At 47.5% G+C, this 23,039-nt stretch overlaps 1 protein-coding gene across 1 annotated transcript in view; it reads right to left on the bottom strand.

The window, feature by feature from the left end:
• Nucleotides 1–427: 427 nt before the first annotated feature.
• The window catches only part of GRM6 (glutamate metabotropic receptor 6), a 48,570-nt gene continuing 25,958 nt past the window's right edge, over nucleotides 428–23,039 (bottom strand). Inside the window, exons 4-14 of the mRNA XM_068534929.1 lie at nucleotides 11,879–12,016; nucleotides 11,105–11,681; nucleotides 9,949–10,165; nucleotides 9,589–9,724; nucleotides 8,782–8,936; nucleotides 7,121–7,261; nucleotides 6,818–7,018; nucleotides 4,881–5,026; nucleotides 4,165–4,788; nucleotides 1,379–1,690; nucleotides 428–625 (exon numbers count right to left, since the gene is read on the bottom strand). Coding sequence (XP_068391030.1) covers nucleotides 428–625; nucleotides 1,379–1,690; nucleotides 4,165–4,788; nucleotides 4,881–5,026; nucleotides 6,818–7,018; nucleotides 7,121–7,261; nucleotides 8,782–8,936; nucleotides 9,589–9,724; nucleotides 9,949–10,165; nucleotides 11,105–11,681; nucleotides 11,879–12,016 — 2,845 coding nt within the window. The remainder of the gene's footprint in view (nucleotides 626–1,378; nucleotides 1,691–4,164; nucleotides 4,789–4,880; nucleotides 5,027–6,817; nucleotides 7,019–7,120; nucleotides 7,262–8,781; nucleotides 8,937–9,588; nucleotides 9,725–9,948; nucleotides 10,166–11,104; nucleotides 11,682–11,878; nucleotides 12,017–23,039) is intronic.

Below are 23,039 nucleotides of genomic sequence, written 5' to 3'. Positions count from 1 at the left end.
ACCCTGAATTTCATTCTGGGGTCTACATATTCTCACATGCTGCCCAATCTCCAAATTCTGGTGGTTGATCAAGGGGTGGAAATCCACTCACACTGGACCAAGCCCAGGGCTTCATCATGATCTCTGAACTTCAAACCAGTGAGTGTAAGTTTAGTCCCTCTCCAGAGTAGGATTCTCTCGGTGGCTGTTCCCACCAGGAGTAGAAATTCTGGTCTGCAGCGAGGAAGTATGAAGCCATCATGCACAGAAAAACAGAAAAATGTGTCATGTGGGTCCAGGCCAGCTCCATCCTGCTGGGCGTAGCCTTTGTGGACTCCCCACCCTGATTGCTCACTGCAGATCTGGACTCTTCACAGCTTCCACCATGAAGCGAGGGAAAGAAAAGAACAGAGGACGGGGAGCAATTGTCCCATTCATCCCCTATTTGCTACTTGGGGGCCTCTGTGTCCTCGCCCTTGGGTGGGGCTGCCACTGTGGAGGTTGTCTTGAGGCTCCGTTTCCGCTTCTGCACGTTCTGCTCCGGGTGGAAAAGGATGACGTAGGTTTTGGGTACATAGAGCATGCCGAGGGACACCGATGCACTCAGGCTTAAGGACACAGTCAGTGTGGTGGTTTGGATGTAGATCTAAGCCACGGAGGAAGGGACCAGGTGGGACTCAGCCCAGGTCTCTCCCGCCCTCCACCCCCACACAGCCTGGAGGTGAGTCTATTTCAGTCAAGTGACTGGGAATGAGCACTTAATAAAGGAGACCAGTGTAAGCAAAGGCCTCGTGGCATGAAGAATTGGTAGTCACAGTGTGGCTCTGGTATAGGCAGGAAGAAGGGTATACGACACAGCACTGAGTGGACAAGTGACCAAGGGAAGTGAGAGGTTCATTCACAGAGAGCGACACCTGGGGAAATGGTCCATATGCCTAAAAAGTGCTAGAGCATGTTAATGAATGAATGAATGAACATGTTTTCAAATGTACAAATGAATGCATGAACCAAACCTGAATAAAGGAGCAAGTAGGCAAACAAAGGGAGGACAGAGGTGAATAAACAAATGCTCCACTGTACACATGAATAAATGACTGTCAAACAAATACACCGACAGATGAATGGATTGGCAGATATAAAGTATATGAAAAGATAATTGAATAAAAGAAAGTTAATTGATGGTTGGAAGAAGCATGGATGAAAAAATGAATGAATGAACAATGGAAAGGGGACTGAGAGAACAACCGGAGGGAGACTGGAAAGACAAATGAGTACACGAATGAATCAGCCAACCAAGCAATCATTCATATGGGTGGCCCAGCTCTTGGAATAATCGAGCCCTTCAGTGGACAGGCAGGAAACAAACGAGGTCATGAAACCGACGGGGGACCCGGATTACCTTTTCAGCTGACTGGGCAGTGCCAAAGAAGATAGGCACAAAAGCCAGCCAGATGATGCAGGTGGTGTACATGGTGAAGCCAATGGGCTTGGCCTCATTGAAGGTCTCAGGCACGCCACGGGCCTTGATGGCGTACACCGTGCATGTGACCATGAGCAAGAGGCTGTAGCCCAGGCAGCCGACGAGGGACAGATCCGACATGTCGCACTTGAGCACCCCTTTGGCCTGCTCTGGTTCTACCGTCCGCTGCTCTTCGTAGTCAATCACACTGTGTGGGGGCTGGGCCCCCAGCCAGGCCATCACTCCCACCACCTGCAGGAGCCAACATGGTATCAAGGACACACCCAGCCTCACCCTAGACTGAGATCTCTGGCAGGTGAGGGTCGCTTTTAGGCTCCTGGCCTATTGAGTGGGATGCTCAGGCCTGAGAGCCACTGTGGAGAGGGGAGGGTTGTCCAGGAGGGGACTGCCTGGGCAAACGCCTGTGACACAGGCAGGTGGAGAGAAGGGGCTGCAGTGGAAGTATGTGCTGGGGACATCTGGGCTGATTGGGGAAGGGGCCCTGGATGTCCTCTTCCTGTATTTCAGCCATTACCAGCACCATTCACTGAGGCCAGCAAGGTGCAGTGACTGCAGGCAGAGGCTCTGGAACGGTGACCCTAATCACATCTCCTCTATCTACTGAATGGGAACCCTCATAATCTGTTGTGAGGACATGATGCCAGCTTGGGGGGAAGAGTCAGTGCATGTCCCACTGATTAGGAACCAGGCCCAGTAGAGATGTTCCTCTTCACAACCCTCCAGGGAGGCAGTATCATGTATTCTGTAGGTGGGAAAACACTAGCTTGATCCAATCTAGCAATATGGCAAACCACGTTCCTGAGGACCCCCTTCCTTCTCCAGATCCAGAGAACTGTTGAACAAGATATAATGAAATTGCGTGTGAATGCATAGTGTGGCTCAAAATATAGAGGCACTGGATGGAGAGCAGTAAGAATGTGAACTGATGCCGGGTGGCCAGGGAGGCCAGAGTCAGACACAGGCCCTAACAAGGAGAAGATGGAGTATGAATTCCATCACACTGAGGGGAGACATGACCTCCAGCCAAGGGAAGCTGGGGAGTAGGAACTAAGACACCTGCATAAAGGTGGGACCCTGGAAGGGCCGTCCCCTACATTTGTGCAGGTCGTTCACTGCACAAGATGCTTGACTTGGGAGGAGCGGGGCTGAAACCTAGCCAACACTTCAGTGCCATACTGTGCACCTGGAGTAGGGCTATGTGATCCTAGAGGAAAGGATGCTTTTTAAATAATTCGTACACCCAGAAGGAGCACCTTTATGTGATTCTCCCAAAGGCAGCAGCTCCATGAACAAGGGACTAATAAAATAAAACTCCACCCACTGTCCAGGAAGGAAGCATGGAGGATCTTCTTAGAACTCCTCTAGATGGGGGGAAAAGTTGCCCAAGAGAAACTAAAACCCAAGGCCTATGATACACGGGAGTAGCAACCAAAATGTGCCCCACTGAATTTGCAACCCACGTACTTGGTAAAAGAACTAGCATCCAGTACAGGTAATAAACGCCTACAAAATAATAGAAAGTGAGCAAAGCACAGGAACAGGCACAGGCACATCACAGAAGAGGAAAGTACAAAGGCTAGCTGCACAAGTAAGTAGAGACAAATTAAAACAATGAGATACCATTTCACATCCATCATATTGCTGAATAACCTTGTAAAGTTGAAGGTGTGCATCTTTGAAAAGATTTGGGATTTCTAGAAAGGGAGGTATAATGTGGGGAGTCCATAGGTGAGCCGGAGGGGGGCACTGAATGCAGTCTAAACATCTCTATCCTGAGGCAAGAGGTGCCACGGGGGTTTCAGGCAGGAAGCAGTGAGGTGTTTTCTGAGGATGGGCTGCGCACTGAGATTCCGGCCCTGACAGAGGACGCTCAGACCCTGCTATGTACCAGAAAATGGCAGCACCTTCCAGTTGTGAAGAATTGGATGGACTGAGGCCTGTGGGTGGGAATGACCATGTTATATGCAGAGCTGGATAGGAAGAAGCGCTCTCCTGGGGTGGAGAGTGAGCCGTGTCCAAATGAGCTGAGCATGGGCCATCCACCTGGCCCTGAGAACTGGGCTGGCTCTGCAATGTCATACGATGTCACACACACTTGTCTCTTAGCACCCTTTACATAGAAAACATCCAGTGCTTTCCAGACCACAGGAGCCATTTCCAATGTTGTAATATTACCATCTCAGAGAAAACCCTAAAGGAACTCTGCTTTTGCTGCACATACAGCATGAAATTCTGGCCATCTATGGAATTGGATGCTTCACTCCACATAATATCATTAGACCCTGTGCCTCTTATCCAAGTTACCCAGTGACTGGGCAGTAGGAACTCCCTTTATGGAAACAGATTCTCTGCTTGGGGGAAATTCATCAGATTCTCTTTGCTCTGGGAGCCAAACTATGGAAGAGCATGTTCACTTTCTGAAAATAATTTCACTGTTTCACAGAAAAATAACTGGATGCTTGCACTCCCCACCTTACTGATCCATTTTCCTCCAAGGATGAAGCAGGAGGAAACAGCTGCTCCTAAATGAGTTCTTCTAGTTACAGAAACAGTAGCGCCCTAACTCCTGGGACTTTTTTTTTTTTTTTAACATAGAGGCCAAAATAGAAGAGGGACTCTGATTTTTAAGGTGGAGGTCAGTGCCCGTACCCCCAGCCCCGACCCCGTCTGCCCACCCCGTCACCCTGGGGGCCCCGAGGACCCACCTGCACTGAGGTGAAGCTGAAGGTGATGACGAGCTGCGAAGTGGGGCTGATGAAGGGCGGGGGCGTGACCGAGCGCTTCCCTTGCTCAAAGATGCGGTAGATGCGGTTGGTCTTGGTGAGCAAGGCAGAGTAGCTGAGGGTGGTTCCCAGGCCGAGGAAGAGCCTGCGGGCAGCGCAGACAGCCGCCCCGGGCTCAGCCACCATGAGGAAGGTGACCGTGTAGATGAGGAAGATGCCGGTGAGCAGGACGTAACTGAGCTCGCGGCCGGAGGCCCGGACGATGGGCGTGTTGTTGTGCCGCACGAAGGTGGCCACAACTGTGGTGGTGGCCATGATACCCAGCACGGCCAAGAGGAGGGGCGGGGCCGCCCAGGGCGAGGACCAGGACAGGCGGACCACTGGCGTGGGGCGGCAGCCCGTGTGGTTGCGCGTGGGCCTCATGTCCCGGGGGCAGGCCTCGCAAGTGAACTCGTCCACCTGGAAGCGGTACCCGTCGCAGGCCTCACAGTGCCAACAGCAGGGGACGCCCTTCACCATCTTTTTCCGCTCCCCCGGCCCACAGGGGAGGCTGCACTGAGACTCGGGCACCTCTCGGGGGTCTCCCGACCACTGCAGGGCTTCCACCTGGGACACAGGGAACACCGGGACCTGCGACTCCCGCCTCCAGGAAGGTGAGTCCGCCTCCCTGTGCCCAGAGCTCATCCTGTGCCACTCACATCCAGCCTGAGGGTCTCTGCCCACTGGCCCACAGCCTGGTAGCTGCCACTGCCCGCACTGCCATTGGTCACCTGGTACTGGAAGATGTCGTATCGCCCGGGTGCATCCCCGTTCTCATTGAACATCACAGGGGTTCCTGCGCTGCCTGGAAGGAGAGCCTGTCATCCTCAGCTGGTTCTCGAGCCCATCAGAGGCCCAGCCGGGACAAAGGAAGAGCTTAGCAAGCACGTGAAAAGGTGCTCAGCATCGCCTATCATCAGGGAAATTTGGATCAAAACCTCAGTGAGATACCACCTCACACCCATTTAGGATAGCCACTGTCAAAACAACAGAAAGTAAGTGTTGGCAAGTGTACGGAGACATTGAAACCCTATACTTCACTGGTGGGAATGCGAAATGATGCATTCACTGCGGAAAACAATATGGTGGTTCCTCAAGAAATTAAACATAGAATTACCACACAATCCAGCAATTCCTTTTCTAGCTATATACCCAAAATAATGGAAAGCAGGGACTCAAAGAGATATTTGTACACTTATGTTCACAGCAGCATTATTCACAGTAGCTAAAACGTGGAATAAACGCAAGTGTCCATCAACGGATGAACGGGTAAGCAAATTGTGGTCTATACATACAATGGAATGTTATTCAGCCTTAGAAAGGTTGGAAATTCTGACACATTCTACAACATGGATGAACCTTGAGAACATTATGATAAGTGAAATAAGCCAGTCACAAAAGGACAAATACTGTGTGATTCCACTCATATGAGGTACTTAGAGCAGTCAAATTCACAGACAAAATGTAGAATGCTGGGGGAGGGGGAAATGGGGAGTTAGTGTTTAATGGGTACAGAGTTTCAGTTCTGTACGATAAAAAGAGTTCTAGAGATTGACTGCACAACAATGTACACCACTAAACTGTACACTTAAAAATGGTTAAGATAGTAAATATTATGCTATGTGCATGTTACCACAATTTAAAAAGAATAAGAAAGACCTTAACTGTGCAGGCGAGAGGATGAGTTCAGACTTACAAAGGTACTGATTTGAACAATCAGCTTTATTTCTTTTAGAAGCTTGTTCTACCAGCTTGCAGAGCTGTTCTGGAGTGCTATTAAGTCATGCTCTTTATTTATTTATTTATAACTTTTTGGCCACTCGGCACGAGGGATCTTAGTTCCCTGACCAGGGATTGAACCTGTGTCCCCTGCGGTGGAAGCACAGAGTCTTAACCACTGGACCGCCAGGGAAATCCCTAAGTCATGCTCTTTAACAGAGAGCTTGGCAGAGAAAAGGTGCTCAACATTTGGTGGAAGAAGAGAGTTCTTAATTTACTAAAGGATTGTAATTGAACACAATGTGAAGCCCCCCCAGCAAACCATAAGCACGGCTGAGTCCATCTGGGCCTTTTCAGAAACCCTTATTCTGAGCCCTGACCATGTGCCAGGCCCTCCACTCGTATTGGGGGGACACAGACTCATGCCTTGTGCTCAGGCAGCACAGGGCCTGGCTGGGGAGGCATTCGGAGGCCTGAGACTCGGAGTGGGCTGCCTGTCCACTGTGCAAGCAGTGCCTTTGCACAGTCTGCACTGTGCCCCATGCGTGCCCTCAGAGACCAGATGACTCCAAACTCTGTGCAATGGAGAGGAGAGTTGTGTGTGACCCTCTGAGGGATCCAGGCAGAAGGGGTCACAGAGAAGTTCCCCAACACCTGGAATTTGCAGCCTGGGGCAGGAGGTACTGAAGGCTGGAGAAGGAGGAGTGTTAAAAACTGTTCCCCAGAACTTGGCTTGAGCCTCCAGCTCTCAGGCCCAGATGCTCCCACTATACCCTTCTGCTCTCCCATTCCTTCCATCCTGAGTCGTCCCAGGTCCTGAGAACTCCATCCCAGCAGGTTTCCCCTCATTCACGTAGGGGCTCTGGCTCCCACTCACCGTTGAAACGTACAGCTCGAATATACTGCAGCAGCGTCCGCCCGTCGGTGGGCTCCATTGCTGGGCACAGGCCTGTGTGCCCGGGGCAGAGAGCCTGGTGCATGCTGTGGAGGGCGTGGGCAATGGCGTACACAGCATCGATCACAAACTGCACCTTCCCTTCCTGCTCGTAGGCAGAGTCCCGGCCGATGCGTTCCTCACCTGTCCTAGGGATGCCCAGAGGAAGTGTGCCTGGCTCCCAGATGCCCAGCCGGGCCTCCCACCTTCTCCCTCACCACCCTCGCCACCCTGGGCAGCTCTCACCTGTGCATTTGCGGGTGGAATCGTCTGACTGGGTACCTGAGCTGGTCAGTTTGCAGTTAAAATTCTCTTCCCAGAACTCAGCAAACCAGATGTTCCGGCGGTTGTTCTCCAGGGAGCGAGTCATGAAGTACTGGTCAAATCCTGAGAGACAGGGAAGGAGGGAGGGGGCTGGCAACAGTCTGAGCCAGCCACAGCTCACTACTTGTGTCCCTTCACTGCTTGCTTACTTTGCAGCTGGGGATACCCATGTGACCAATTTCTGGCCTGGCCAATGAGTTCAAAGCCATCTAGGGACTCCATGGTAAATTTGCAACCTGATACAAGCTCAGAGCCTCACCACATGAGAGAATTTTTTGCTGCCTTTTCTTTCCTGGTTAGGATGCTGCTATGAAGATGTAATGGGTGGAGCTTCAGCAGCCACTTTGTGAATAAAACACCACAATCAAGAAGGCACATGGGACTTCCCTGGTGGTGCAGTGGTTAAGAATCTGCCTGCCAGTGCAGGGAACACGAGTTCGAGCCCTGGTCCAGGAAGATCCCACATGCCACGGGGCAACTAAGCCCGTGTGCCACAAATACTGAGCCTGAGCTCTACAGCCTGCAAGCCACAACTACTGAGCCCACGTGCCACAGCTACTGAAGCCCACACACCTAGAGCCTGTGCTCCGCAACAAGAGAAGCCACCGCAATGGGAGGCCCGTGCACCGCAACGAAGAGTAGCCCCCGCTCACCACAACTAGAGAAAGCCCGCACGCAGTAACAAAGACCAACCGCAGCCAAAAATAAATAAATAAATAAATTCATTAAAAAAAACAAAAACAAAAACAGGTTGACTTTAAAAAAAAAAGAAGGCATATGGCAACTACAGAGGATGGTGGAACAGAAGGGGAGACAGAGCTCAGGGCTCTGAGAACATCATTGACTCACTGCCCCAAACATGAAGTTGCCCCTACTTTGAAACCTCTTGTCTTGTAATGAAACGCCTTTATTGCTAAAACCACTCTCAGTCTAGTCTGTTGCTTGCAGCTGAATGCATTCTATGGGAAAGAAAGAGTGTAAGGGTGGGTGTACCCCTCGAAAAGGCTGGGAGCCCCTGGGAGTCAGGGCTCAGCATTTACAAGGGTCTGTGCTTCACAAAATAGCCCCGAAGTGCCTCATCAAAGCATCTTCAGTTTAGCCTTTGGGGAAATGAGCAATCCTAGTGTAAAATGGCCATCTTTCCTGCATTCTTCCAGATATTCACAGGCGGGATGGTGGAGGAGGGGTGGAGAGGAAGGCCTCATTAATTGATCAACGGGACAGTATGACCCACATCCTTGGTTTCTATCCCTCCCACAGTCACCCTCAAATTAGAGTGCCTTTGGCAGAACCAGGAATACAGGCATTGAATTAACACAAAACTAAACAAACAAACAAAACCTAACAATTCTTCACCCTGTAGAGTGGGATGTGCATTTCCTCATTTGCCAATTCATTCAAACACTGCTTGGAGGGATGTATTCACAGAATCTCAGAATTCTAGAATCTGGGAATCCTAGAAGGGACCCTGGATCACGGTACAATTTTATAGAAGGGGAAAATGAGCACCCCCCAAGAGGGGATCGTGGGGAAGGACAAATATGGGTGGGAGATGCAGTGGGGAAGGGCGTGCCCCCACTCACCATCAATAGAGGCCCTTTTGGGCAGGATGGTGATGGCTCCCACGGCCACGTCCTCCAGGTTCAGGATGGGTGAGATCTTGGCTCCCCAGCTGTCTGAGCCGACCCACAGGAAGTAGCTGGTCAGGTTGGCCTGGCGTGCAGCCTCCAGGACCCTCCTGGTAAGGATAGGGTAGGGGTGAGTGAGGGCCGGAGAGCCTCCCCCAACTTAACTCTGGTCACTTTCCATTCTTCTCTCTCCATCTATCCCATTCTGCATCACTCATCAGACCCTTTGTTTATCAGGAAAAGTAGGATGTAGGGAGTTTAGGACACTTGCCCTGGGTTTCTCAGGTAGTAAAGGGTCCAGCCAGGCTCTGACCCCAGGCCTGCCCTCTTGTTCTACGCACCATAGTCCACTGCATGCTGCCTTTAAGAAGGGCCTACCTTCTCTTGCTGGGGCTCAGGCCGGGGTCCATGGCCTTCTGCTGATACCCTCCTACCCCTGGGAGTCCTTCCCTGACAGCTCATTTTCTGCACTTACATGTGCCCACCAGTCTCTCCCCCACTGTTAATTATAGAAACAGACATATATTCTTGTGTTTCCCTGGCAAGGTTTCGAGCATGTTCACCCAGACCAGGCCTGGTTCATTTCTGGGGGCACCAGACAGAGAGGCGGCAGTAGAAAAGGTATGTGGGGGCAGGAAGGTAAGGGAAGGCGAGAAAGAGGGAAAGGAGGATGTACGTGGCTGGGATATGTGAGAAGAGGTGGCAGCGTCTTCAAGGAGAGCCTTTGAAGAACACAGTGATTGAACATGCCATCTGTCCCACCTGATGTCATCCTCGTTGGCAAAGATAATGATGCCCCGGGCATTTGGTGTCTCCATGAGTCTCCTGATCACCTTATTGAATTCTCCTGGCTTTGGTTCCCTGGGAATCTTGATGGACTGGGCAATACAGACGCCCCCTGGGTGTCGGAGATGCCAAAGTCAGCTGCGGTCCCACCCATTCACCCACCAGGGCCACCACCACTCATGACTGTGGCAGGGGCTGTCTTTCAAAGGACCCCCACAGGGGGCACCATCCAGGCTCCCCATCATGAACCCAGTGCCCTACCTCACTGCTTATGGCCTGTCCAACGTACCCTCTATAGGCTCCTTCATGCCTCAGACGCCCCTGCCCCAAGCTCACCAGCCTCTCGGGAGATCTGCACAAAGGCGTCAACCCCACTCTCGCCATAGTTGCCCTCGGAGGCCAGCGTGGACACGTAGTTCCATCCCAATGCCCGCACGATGTCCACCATGGCCTGGGCCTGGTAGGAGTCAGGTGGCACCACGCGGGAGAAGAAGTCATAGCGTGTGGAGTCGCTGAGCTCAGGGGCTGTGGAAGCGTAGCTTATCTGGGGGATCTGGAGTGGGGAAGGACACCTGGGCTGTGGATGGAGGGTCAGTGACCCTAGGGAGGGAGGGCAATGAGGACCCAGGACATGGACATTTGGGGTTAGAGTGCTGGGGGCAAGCTGGAACAGCCACATAGAGAGGCCAGGAGGGGCATAGCAGGCAGGAGAGCTGGGGAGGGGTTATTTGATTGAAGGCTGCGTCTGGCCTAATGGAGGGACCTGTTTGGAACTGGGTTTATCTGTGTGCATTAGAGTGATTAATAGCGGGGATTACAGCTGAGCTGATCCAGGAGAAGGAGTGGGGGCAGTAAGTGTGAAAGCAGAGTGGAGAATGGTGGCTGGGGAGGCTGGGAAGAGGGCGGCTAGCACAGAAGAGGGTGTATCCCTCATGTTAAAGAAAGACTCATGAGCAAAAAAAAAAAAAAGAAAGGAAAAGAAAACAAAAACACACATAAAAGGGAGCAGGTGGGAGCTGGTATGAAGGTCAGCAGAGAGGGGGAGGTTCTGGAAGAAGCGGGCTGGAGCTGGTCTAGGGAAGACAGAGATGTTTGAAGCTAAAACAGAAAGAAAGGGTGGAGTGTGAAGACGTTATGGAAAGGAGAGGAGAAGAGAGAGAAGGAAAGATGGAAGGAGGAAGGGGGAAGAGAGAGACAGGGAGATGGAAAGAGAAAATCAAGAAGAAAGACAAAGAAAGAGGGAAAATGAGAGAAAACGAGGCAGAGAAACACTCATGGGCTACGGTGCAATTAATGGACTCCGTAGTTACCTCGGGCACTCTAGACGCTTTAATGTTCCGAACAACCTTCCCAGACAGGCTTGCGTCTGGCCCAGGGGACAAGGTTTCTTTGCGAACTAGAGTGATTCTCGCAAGGAGACCAGACCTCAGCCACGCCCAGGGAAAGGACGAGGGAGAGACGCTGCAACCCGGGAGCTCCCCCGGGCCCTCACCGCAAACAGGCGCAGCACGTTGGCGACCATGATGGAGACGGAGCTGGCCGAGGCGCCCACGACAGCCACCACGCGCTCAGGGGGCGCGGCGCGCATCGGGGGGACGCCGCCTGGGCAGCGCACGGCCGCCTCGTCGCCGGCGCTGCGGCCGCGGATCAGCGCCTGCACGAAGCTCAGCGCCTGTTCCAGCGCGTACGTGTCCCGCGAGCAGGTGTCGAGCAGCCGCGCGCCCAGGCGCACCCCAGGCAGCAGCTCGGGGTCGGCGTTCACGCGGTCCAGCGCGTACAGCATGGCCTCGAGCCGGTGCACGCCCTGCTCCTTCTTCAGCGGCCCGCACGCTCTGCCCGCCGCGCCCCGCGCGTGCACCGGGAACAGGCCGCCCAGCGTGAGGCCGCCCGCCAGGCGCACCGAGCCCGCGGCGCCCGCCACGCCCGCCTGCGCCAGCGCCAGCGCCAGCAGCAGCGGCAGCAGCGCCAGGACCCCGGCCATCGGCTCGGGGGCTGCGGAAGGAAGACGGGGTGGGGACGGGAACAGAACGGGAGAACGCTCTGAGCGCCGGGCAGAGGAAGGACCCGGACTGGCGGAAGGGCGAGGGAGCCCCAAGCCTTGGGGAGAGGGGAGGCGCGCAATACATAAATATTGGCCGAGCCAGCTGGAGAAGATATGAAGCATCAACTCGGCCAGCTTTCCCGGGCCACCTGGCTCTCACACCCTCTGAACCTCATCACCTGGGTCCCCCCTGCCCGACCACTGTCTCCACCGCTCCAGTCCTACCCCTGCCCTCCCCGACAGCCCTGGGCCGCTCTTTCTGGGAGTCCATCCCCAGCGCACACCCAGGCCCCCTCTGTAGCCACACTCACCTGCGCCAGCCGCTGTCGGTTCAGGACGGGACAGTGACAGATGCCGAGGGCCCTGAGGAAGAGAGGATTTAAGGATTCTGGGGAAGGGATGAGAGGCCGCCCTGAGGGCGGAGACCCGTCCTGAGCAAGGCGTGTGCGCAGGACTGGCTCTCTCCACATCTCCTTTCCCTCCCTCTCCTACTCCCTGGGTCTGTTTCTTTCCGTCTTTGGATATGTGTCTGACACACACACTCTGTCCTTTTCTGTCTTCTGGTCTCTCTATTTCTCATCTCTGTCTCCGGCTTTCTCTACCCACCCCTCTCCCTTCTCTCTTTCTTCTCTTTCTGCCTCAGTCTCATTCTATCTCTCTCTGTCAGTGTCCCTTTCTCTCATTGTCTCTCTCTGTCTCTTACCCGTTTTCTGTTACTCTTCCTCTCTCTTCTGGCCACCAGTGTCTTGGCTCAGGCTGCTTAAGGCACTTCCCAGCTTTCTCCTTGCAAATCCCTGCAATAAACCCGTGAGTGGAGTGAGAAAGGAACACGGGCTGAGCAAACAGGCTTGCACCTGAACAGGAGGAGGGAGAACAGGGCTGAGTTGGAAGAAGGCAGGAGCAAGCAGACCTTTAATGGTAGCAAGGTCTCTGCTTATCACACACACACAACCCTACAAAGAAGAGACTTCTACCATCAGACCCATTTTGCAGTTGGGGAAGTAGAGACCTCAAGGAGTTAAGTGACTCGCCCAAGGTCACACAGTGGACATGTGTCAGCATCAGGATTTGTACTCAGGTTGGTGTGAAACGAGCAGCCCTCACTGCATTTGATGGAGGGAGGGGACAGGGCAGGCTTGCCCTGCAGTTCCCACCCCTGCCTCTTGCATCTGATGATGGAACCCTAAGGAGTTGCTCTTCTGGTGGTTCATAAAGCCTTCCTGGCTCTGGGGTCTGAAGCAGTGACACACTGTGTGAGGCTCTTGGTACCTGAGTTTCCTTATCTCAGGTTTTGGGCCAAGGTGATGGACACTTTTACCACCATCCCCATCTGAGGCCCTGGATTTGCCTTTCTGACACTGAGAGCAAAGTGCATCCTGGAGACAGGTGGTGAGCTCTGAGCCCCAGGGATTAGCAAGTTCGTGCTAAGGGGGGCTGAGCTGGCTTGGGCTCCATTAGAGAGGGTGGATTAGGGTGGTCACAGGGATTTGGGCAAAGCTGGCAGAGGGAGCAAGCAAAAGCTGTGTCACCCTTCTCCCTTCCCTCACCACATCCAAGGGCCCTGATTGTCTCTGTTTTCAGAGCTGTCCAGACACCTGTCCTTGGCAGAGTTGGGAGGTCCAGCTTGGCCTTCACCCATTTTACAGGTTGGGAAGGATGGGGCACTTAGCTGGTGCTAGGCCCCAAGCTTGACGTTGCAGAAGTCTGTACAAACTGGGCATTTGAGGTAGTAGGTTCCTGCCGCTGGGCTCACACAGCCCCCCGCAGCCCTCCCCTGCTCAGGACAGGTTAGACAGGGCCACAGCTGACTTCACAAAACAGGTTCCTGACTCACAGGATGAGAGCATCTCACTGGTTCCCTGAGTATAGGATGGACCACCAGGGAGCTGGGGCAATAGCCCTCACTGTGGTGCAGGAGGGAGGTGAGTGTCTGACCAGAGTGCGGAGGTGGAAGGGGAGAGAAGTAGGTGAGTTCCAGGCAAGGGGAAGAACCAGCTCTGAGGATGAAGAGGGAGGCATCATGGCTGGGGCACCTGGAGGAGGAAGTAGCCACCCGTGAGCATGTGAGGACCAGGACCAGGGCAGAGCAGGTCAGAGGAGGGCAGAAACCAAGACTTTGGTTTTGGACACAGGAAAGCCAAGAATTTCATTTGAGATTTGAGAGGATAGGTCAAGCTCCTGGTTAGATTCAGTAAAGGGGGAAATTTAATACAGCAGATTCCACAGTTTAAAAATTTCAGTTCAATGTTTTGAGTACCAATGTCTAGACTCCATAATGTTCTCTTCTGGGGCTTATAGGAAGTGTTGAGAGTAGTAATTAAATAATTACAATGGGTGTTAAAAGCTTACACTTACTGTGTGAAATATATATATATAAATCTCCTTCATTCTCACAACACTCTCTGTGAAGTCGGTGTCAGTATCATCCCCATATTACAGATGAGAAAACTGAGGTACTGAGGAGCACAGAGAGGTTAGGAACTAATTTACCCAGGATTGCACAAACATTAAGTAACAGAGTTGGGATAGTGAAGCCAAGTCAGGCTGACTCTGAACTAGGCTATTACTCACTGGGCTATACAGATGACATCAGTGCATATACATCTTTCTAACTATACATTTCTCTTTGCACCTCCCACCACGCCCCTGCCTGTTGTAGATGTAATCTTGACAGAAAGGGAAGAGAGTGTTACAGAAATTACAATTTGTTTATTTTGAACGTGTGGTTTTTTGATTCCTGGGGAATTCCAACTCTGGAATTCCTTTGGAAGCAAGAGTCTCTCACCACATATATTAAGTTGATAGAGCTGCCATAACAGAGTACCACACACACAACAGATGTTTATTGTCTTATGGTTCTGGAACCTGGAAATCTGAAGTCAAGGTGTCAGCAGGGTTGGTTCCTTCTGGAGGCTGTGAGGGAAGAATCTGTTCCAGGCCTCTCTTCTTGGCTTGTCTTCTCCCTGTGTCTCCACATTGTTTCCCTCTGTACATCCAAATCCACTTCTTATAAAGACACCAATCATATGGGAACAAGGCCCACCCTAAAGACCTCATTTCACCTTGGTTACCTCTGTAACAACTCTATCTCCAAATAAGGTCACATTCTGAGGTACCGGAGGTTAGGACTTCAACATACGAATTTGGGTGCGGAGGGGCAGGGGGTGACACACACAGATCAGCCCATAACACCTCGAAAAACTTTGCAAATGAGCTTTCTTCGTAGTCTGCCAGTCCTTTGCTTTGGGACAATAATAACTGATAACATGAGTTGTGAGGTGAGTAGGGGCAGCTTGAGTCAAGGATTTGACACTGTGGACTCAGTGATATTACTCAGGTGTGAAATATACTTGAGAAACTGTTCATTTTAAGGGAACTATTTGCTAAATAGCAGGGTATTCATTGGGAGATACTGCCTAATTGTTGTTGTTGTTGTTTATGATGGCAAACCTTTAACCAGAGTATACATTTTCTTCAAAATTAGAGAAATCAAAGTGAGGAAAGCCATAGAATGAATCTCAGAGAAGTTATCCCTGATATAGTGTAGAACAGCAGTCAGAAAAAAATTTTTTTAATTAATGGAACTTAGATTTAATGGAATTTTCTCCATAATACACAGTGTCAAGGTATGATGATCACAGCAAAACACTTTTTTTAAAAGAGCCATATGGTAGGCCGAATAATGCATCCCCCCCACCTCAATCTGTCCAAGTCCTAATCCCCAGGACCTGTGAATGTTACCTTATATGGCAAAGGGGATTTTGCAGATGTGATTTAATTAAGGATTTGTGATGGAGAGATGATCCTCGATTATCCTGGTGGGCCCCATGTATTCGTAAGGGTCCTTATAAGAGAGAAGGTGATGTGAAGATAGAAGCAGAGGGAGATTTGAAGATGCTAAATGCTGGCTTTGAAGATGCAGAAAGGAGCCACAAGCTGAGGAATACAGCCCTAAAACCTGGAACAGACGAAGAAATGGTTTGTCCCCTAGAATCTCCTGAGGGAGCACAGTTCTGCTGGCACCTTGATTTTGACCCAGTGATATTGATTTTACAGCTTTGTAGGAGGATAAATTTGTGTTGTTTTAAATAACTAAGTTTGTGGCAATTTGTTACAGCAGCAATAGAAAACTAGTGCAGGCCAGGTAGTAAATATTTTAGGCTTTGCAGACCATACAGTTTCTGTTATAAGTATTCAACTCTGCTGATGTGGTGTGAAAACAGTCACAGACAGTTCCCAGAGTCAGCCTCAGGGTCATGGCCAGGAATGCAAACAAGGCACTTGCTGGTTGTGTGAATGGGATTCCCCTTCTCTGTATCAACTTGGGTCAGGAACCCCAACTAGTAGGCCCGATTTGGGTTCTGGAGGGCCAGCTGGAGGCTGAGAGAAAGAGGGAGAAAGAGAGACAGAGAGTGAGGAAAGTGGCACTGCAGAGATTTGGATAAAAGACAATCTTTTCAGTAAATAATGTGGAAAAATCATGTGTCCATATGAAAATAAATGGAACCTGAACCGTACCTCATTCCAGATGCCAAAATCAATTCCAGATGCATTATTGACCTAAATAGGAAATGGAAACTGATAAAGCAGGTAAAAGATTATATATGAGCGTGTTTCATGACCTTAGGGAAAGATATCATAAAATGAACATGAAAAGTACTAACCATAATAACTATAACTATAACTCGACAACTTTAAAATTAAGAACTCTATCAAAAGATATAAGGATAAAATGTTGATAATTATAGAAGATAAGTGATAGGTTTATGAGAGTTTATTACACTATTTTCTCTATAAAACAAAACAAGAGAAAAAGACAACAAAACAAGAGTGAAAAGGAAAGCCACAGAGTGGGAGAATATATTTAAAACTCATATAACCAACAAATAACTGTATCCAGAAGGTAATAAAAAGACAAATTACACATGAGAAAGATGGGCAAAAGATTTGAGCAGTCACTTCACAAAAGAAGATATCAAAATATGAAAAACCAAATGAAAAGATATTCAACCTCATTAAAAATTAGGAAAATTTAACTTAAAATTACAATAAGCAGGGCAGGCCAACTAGCAACTGAAAACTCCATGTGTTAATGCAGATGGGGAGTAATAGGAATTCTTAGACACTGCTAGTAGGAGGATAAATTGATATAATCCTAAGGAACACAGTTTTGCATTATAACTAAAGTTGAAGATATACATGCCCTATTTCTTAGCAATTTTACTGCTAGGTACATTCCCTGGAGAAATGAATACATAGATGCATACAAAAGAATATTCAAAGTATTATTAGCCATTAGAGAAAAAAATAAAAATAAATCAAAATTGCATTAACAGTAAAGTGAATAAATATCTTGTGGTATATTCGTGCAATGGACTGGAATATTACATAGAAAAATGAGTGAGCCAAAACTATGCATAACAACACATCTTACATATTGTTGAATACATACACTGTGATTCCATTTTACATAGTATACATAAGTAGACAAAGTAAATCATAGTGTTTAGAGATACATACTTCAGTGGTAAAACCACAAATAAATGCAAGGAAGGATTGTAATAGGGAATGCAACTTTAAAATTGCATTTTAAAAATTTATGTGTTATTTTTCACAATTAAAAGATATTAAAACATGGAAAATGTAGGACAATTAGATAAGAAAAGTAAGATGTGAGAACTAAATTGAAATATATCAGTAATTAGAATAAGTGTAATTGGACTAAGTGCTTCCTTTAAAAGAAAAAATTTTGAGGTTGGGTAAAACAAAATCCAGTTTGGGTTGCTTTTAAGGGACATACCTAAAACATAAGAGTACAAAGTTGTGTTCCCAAAGTTGTGTACCTGTCTGACCTATCTGATGGTTCCCTGGAAGACCCTACTTGAAAGACTTGTCTTTATTTTACCTGATTTGGTGCTCAACCAGTGCTAAAAGTCTTTCCCTAGGGAACACTTGTGGAAAAAATTTGCAAGCAAATGTCATAATATTGTGGCTAAGGTGATGGATAGCAGTTGGAGCAAAAATAGACAAGCCAAATAAGGATTTTTCTAAAAACTGACAAATGAGATGACTACTGGAGCTTTGAAAGGCTCTGACATATTCCTGGGTATCTAGAAGTCCACACACATGTGTAGCCTGTGCACATAACTGAGGAAAGACATGAGAAAGCCCTAAGCCCTCAACTCTGGCTGACCTTGAGGCTCTGCAGAAGCAGGAAGCAAAGGTAAGGCAGAGTAGTCAACTGCCTGAGTGATGAAGGCGTGTGCCAACATGTACCCAGAGCCTCTTGGCAAGGACTGGGAGATTATTTGTTCCAGGTGTTTGAAGAAATCTCCATCCAGTCATTAACTGATCACTAAGCTCGCCAACAGGCAACAAAGAATACAGACTTTACAGAACTAGTTCAAAATAGTCACTAAACAAGAACAACAAACAAATGAAAACAACAAATCCTGGGGAAGGGGAAACTCTGATTCTAAGAGCTATCACATTTTAATATTTTAATATCCAGTTTTCAACAAAAAAAAAAAATAGGCATGCAAAGACAAGAAAGTATGGCCCATTCATGGGGGAAAGAAAAATAAATCAACTGAAACTGTTTCTGAGGAAGAACAGATATTGAAATTTCTAGACAAAGCCTTTAAATCATCTATTTTAAAAATGTTCAAAGAGCTAAAACAAACCACATCTAAAGAACTAAAAGAAAGCATGAGAACAATGCCTCACCAAATAGAAGATATCAATATTGAGATAGAAATTATAAAAAGGAAACAAATAGAAAATCTAAAGCTGAAAAGTATAATACCTAAAATGAAAAAGTCACTAGAAAAGCTCAGTAACAGATTTGAGAGAGCAGAAGAAAGAATCAGTGAACTTGCAGATAGGACAATTGAGATTATCCAGTGTAAGGAAGAAGGGGCAGAAAAGGAATGAAGAATAATGAACAGAGCCCCAGAGGTCTGTGGGATACCACCAAGGATACCAACATGAGAGAGAAATGAAAATGAAAACACAACATAACCAAACTTATGGAATGCAGCATAAACAGAGCTCAGGGGGAGATTTATCATTGTAAATGCCTACATTAAAAAAGAAGACAATCTCAAATTAATAACCTAATTTTACACACTAAAGAACTAGAAAAAGAATAGCAAACTAAATTGAAAGAAGAAAGAAAATAATAAAGATTAGAGCAGGCATCATTGAAATGGAAAATAGGGGAAAAATGATAAAAATCAGTAAAACCACAAGTTGGTTCTTGGAAAAGATCAATAAAATTCAAAAACCTTTAGCTAGACTAAGAAAAAAAGGGAGAAGATGCAAACAATTAAGATGAAATAGGTGTGTGCACACATGCATGCACGTGTCCTGTTTGTTCCGTTTCTCTGGAAAACCTTGATTAATACAAGCGGTATTGGAGGAAGTTTTTGGGGAAATGCAACATCTGAAAAATTTATGAGACATGAGCAGGATTTATATGCAAGGGGAAATATTAGGTTAAAAACTGTTCCCCCGAAGTATGGGGAGATTCAAGATGGTGGAGGAGTAGGTGGACGTGGAGTTCATCTCTCTCCATGGATGCATAAGGAATACATCTATAGATGCAACAATTCTCACAGAACACTGGCTGAAAACTAGCAGAAGACCTTGGACACTGGAAAGGACTATAAAGATCCCTGCATAACTGGGTAGGATGGAAAAAAAGAAGGGAGAAAGAGGAGGAGAGGAAGCGGGATGGGACCTGCACCCCCGGACAGGGTTGCTGAAGCAGAGGAGAGATTCTCGAATTCGCGGAAACCCCCTCTCTGACAGGGAAACCTCCTCTCCGATGGGGAAATGGATTGGGACAGAAGGGAAGCATTTGAGGCTGTCGTAAGTGGGTGAATCGGCTGATCTGTAGCAGACGGGACAGATTGAGAAATACACAGACGGTCCGTACCTCAGCCCTATGTGCCACGGACTGGGACATGTGTTCACAAGTGTTCAAGGGGGCTGGGAGCTGATGTGTGGGGATTGGAGAACAGGCGCCGAGCGAGAACTGCTGTTGGCTGTGGCGAGACGGACTGATGGGATGGGAGGGAGGAAATCTGCAGCAGGGAATGCCTATGGAGGAAGACTGGACTGCCATGGAAGCAGGGCACTACTGCTGAGTCACACGCAGGGGTAGGAACCACTATTGTAACCTCTCTCTCCCCACATGTCGTTGCCTGCCGATGATAATAAAAGAAGCCTGCTCAGGGCTGGCTCTTGTGCGCCGGCTGCTGAGCAATAAAAATAGCCCCCTCAGAGCTGGCCCTCACGTGCCAGCTGCAGGGCAATTAAAAAAAAAAAAAAAAAAGAGCCCTCTCAGGACTGGCCTTTGCATGTCTGCTGCTGGGTGCCAGAAAAACCCCGGCTTGGGTTGGCCCTCATGTGCCTTACGCTGGGCACCAGAAAAGTCTCTCACTAGGGCCATATCTCTTGTGCCTGTGGCTGCTGGCTTCCCTGTGCATTTGGTGCCACTGGGGCTCCTGCGATCCAAGCAGTCATACCACCTCTGTGTCTGGTCCTCACAGGGGCAGACCCAAGAGCTACAAGGCAGCCTCAGGACCAGACTCCTGTGGGTGGACCACATGCAAAGGTGGGGATAAAACCAAAGCTGAACCCCAGGGACAGGGTGACTAAGGAAGGAGATTGAAAATCTTTCCATCAGCTGTACAAGCTGCAGATTAACCTGCTGTGATCAGCTAGGTAGACCCTGTGTCTATGGAATATCTGAGTAGACAATGAGTGTTCCCACAAGTGAAAACGGTCTAGCTCTGGCAGCTGTGGACTTTGGGGTCAAGCACACACAGGAATTGGGCCCGATCAGAGTCTGAATGGTGCCCACAGGGCCCACAGCAGGTCCAGAGACCAGCCCAGAGGCAGAGGAGAGCCTCTAGGGGAGATGGAGGTGGGCTGTGGCTCGTGGTGTGTGCAAGGACACTTACAGCAGAGACCCCAGGGAAGCATAATTATTACTATTAATTTTTGTATGTTTTGATTCATTCTCTTGTTTGTTCTAGCTTTTTTTGTTTGTTTGTTTCTTTTTCTTTCTTTTTTTGTTTGTTGTTGTTTAGTGGTTTTTTTTTTTTTTTTTTACTCTTTTCGGATCTCTGTGTTTTATAACATATTTTAATTTTTTTCAAACATTTCTATTTTTACTTTCCTCTTCTGTTGTTCTGTGTTTTTTCCTTTATTGTTTTCTTCCTCTTTTTCTTTCATATATATATATATATATATATATATATATATATATGTTTATATTTCTACTTTGCTTTTCTGTTGTCCTGTGTTTTTCCCTTTTTATTTTATTATTATTTTTTTAAATCATTTTTATCTGTTTGTTCTGTTTCCTTGCTTTATTCTTCAGTTGGCACACTGCTTTGGTTTTGTTCTTAAGTTATGTGTTTTTGTTAGTTTTAGTTCAGTAAATTCAGTAAAGTTTCAGGATACAAAATTAATACACAGAAATCTGTTGTATTTCTATACACTAACAACAAAAGAACAGAAAGAGAAATTAAGGAAACAATCTCATTTACCATCACATCAAAAAGAATAAAATACCTAGGAATAAACCTACCTAAGGAGGCAAAAGACCTATACTCCAAGAACTACAAGACACTGATGAAAGAAACCAGATAACACAAACAGATGGAAAGATATACCATGTTCTTGGACTGGAAGAATCAATATTGTCAAAATGATTATACTACCCAAGGTAATCTACAGATTCAATGCAATCCCTATCAAATTACCATGGCATTTTTCACAGAACTAGTACAAAAAAATTTTAAATTTGTATGGAAACACAAAAGACCCCAAATAGCCAAAGCAATCCTAAGAAAGAAAAACGGAGCTGGAAGAATCTGTCATCTGGTGACTTTGAGTTGAAGCCAGAGCTTATTTACTATTCCCAAAATCCTAGGGCCCTTAAAAATTACACTAAATCTACTCTTCTTATGCTCTATAAATGGGACAACAAAGCCTGGATGGCAACACATCTATTTACCCCACGGTTTACTGAATATTTTAAGCCCATGTTTGAAACCTACCACTCAGAAAGAAAAGATTCTTCTCAAAATATTATTGCTCATTGACAATGCATCTGGTCACCCCTGAGCTCTGATGGAGATGTACAATGAGATTAATGTTGTTTTCATCCCTTTAACACAACATCCATTCTGCAGCCCATGGAACAAGGAGTAATTTCAACTTTCAAGTCTTATTATTTAATAAGTACGCCTTGCAAGTCTATAGTTGCCATAAATAGTGATTCCTCTGATGGATTTGGGCAAAGTAAGTTGAAAACCTTCTGAAAAGTATTCACCATTCTAGATGCTATTAAGAATATTTGTGATTCATGGGAAGATGTCAAAATATCAACATTAACAATAGTTTGGAAGAAGTTGATTCCAACCCTATGGATGACTTGGAGAGGTTCAAGACTTTAGTGGAGGAAGTCACTGCAGATGTGGCAGAAATAGGAAGAGAACTAAAATTAGAAGTGGAGGCTGAATATGTGATTGAATCGCTGCAATCTCATGGTAAAACTTTAATGGAGGAAGAGTTGTTTCATATAGATGAGCAAGGAAAGTGGTTTCTTGAGATGGAATCTATTCCTGGTAAAGATGCTGTGAAGATTGTTGAAATGACAACAGAGGATTAAGAATATTACATATTACATAAACTTAGTTGATAAGGCAGTGTCAGGGTTTGAGAGGATTGACTCCAATTTTTAAAGAATTTCTACTCCAAGTAAAATGCTATCATTGCATTATCATTGCATGTTACAGATAAATCATTTATGAAAGGAAGTCAATGAATATGGCAAACTTCATCATTGCCTTATTTTAAGAAATTACCACAGCCATCCCCAACCTTCGGCAAACACCACCCTGATTGGTCAGCAGCCATCAACATCAAGACAAGAGCCTCCACCAGCAAAACGATTATGACTTGCTGAAGGCTGATGATGTTTAGCATTTTTTAGCAATAAGGTCTTTTTTAATGAAGGTATGTACATTGTCTTGACATAATGCTATTGCACACAATAGATTACAGTATGGTGTGAACAAAATTTTATATGTACTGGGAAACCAAAAAACTTGTGTGACTTGCTTTCCTGCAATATTCACTTTACTGAAGTGGTCTGGAACCAAACCTGTGATATCTCTGAGGTATGCCTCAGAGGTGTGGCAGAGGTCCAACTTCAGTTTTTTGCAAGTGGATATCCAGTTTGATATGTAGATGTCTATGGCAGGTGATACTTGGGCAGAGACTGAATGAAAAGTGTGAGAAAGCAATGTTGATATCTACCAGGCAGAGGAGACAGCAATTGGAGACTCCAGGTACAGACAGGTGGCAC

This window comes from Eschrichtius robustus, chromosome 2 (genome assembly GCF_028021215.1).
Source record: "Eschrichtius robustus isolate mEscRob2 chromosome 2, mEscRob2.pri, whole genome shotgun sequence".
Classification (NCBI taxonomy): domain Eukaryota; kingdom Metazoa; phylum Chordata; class Mammalia; order Artiodactyla; family Eschrichtiidae; genus Eschrichtius; species Eschrichtius robustus.
This window is presented reverse-complemented; position numbering and strand designations above follow the sequence as displayed.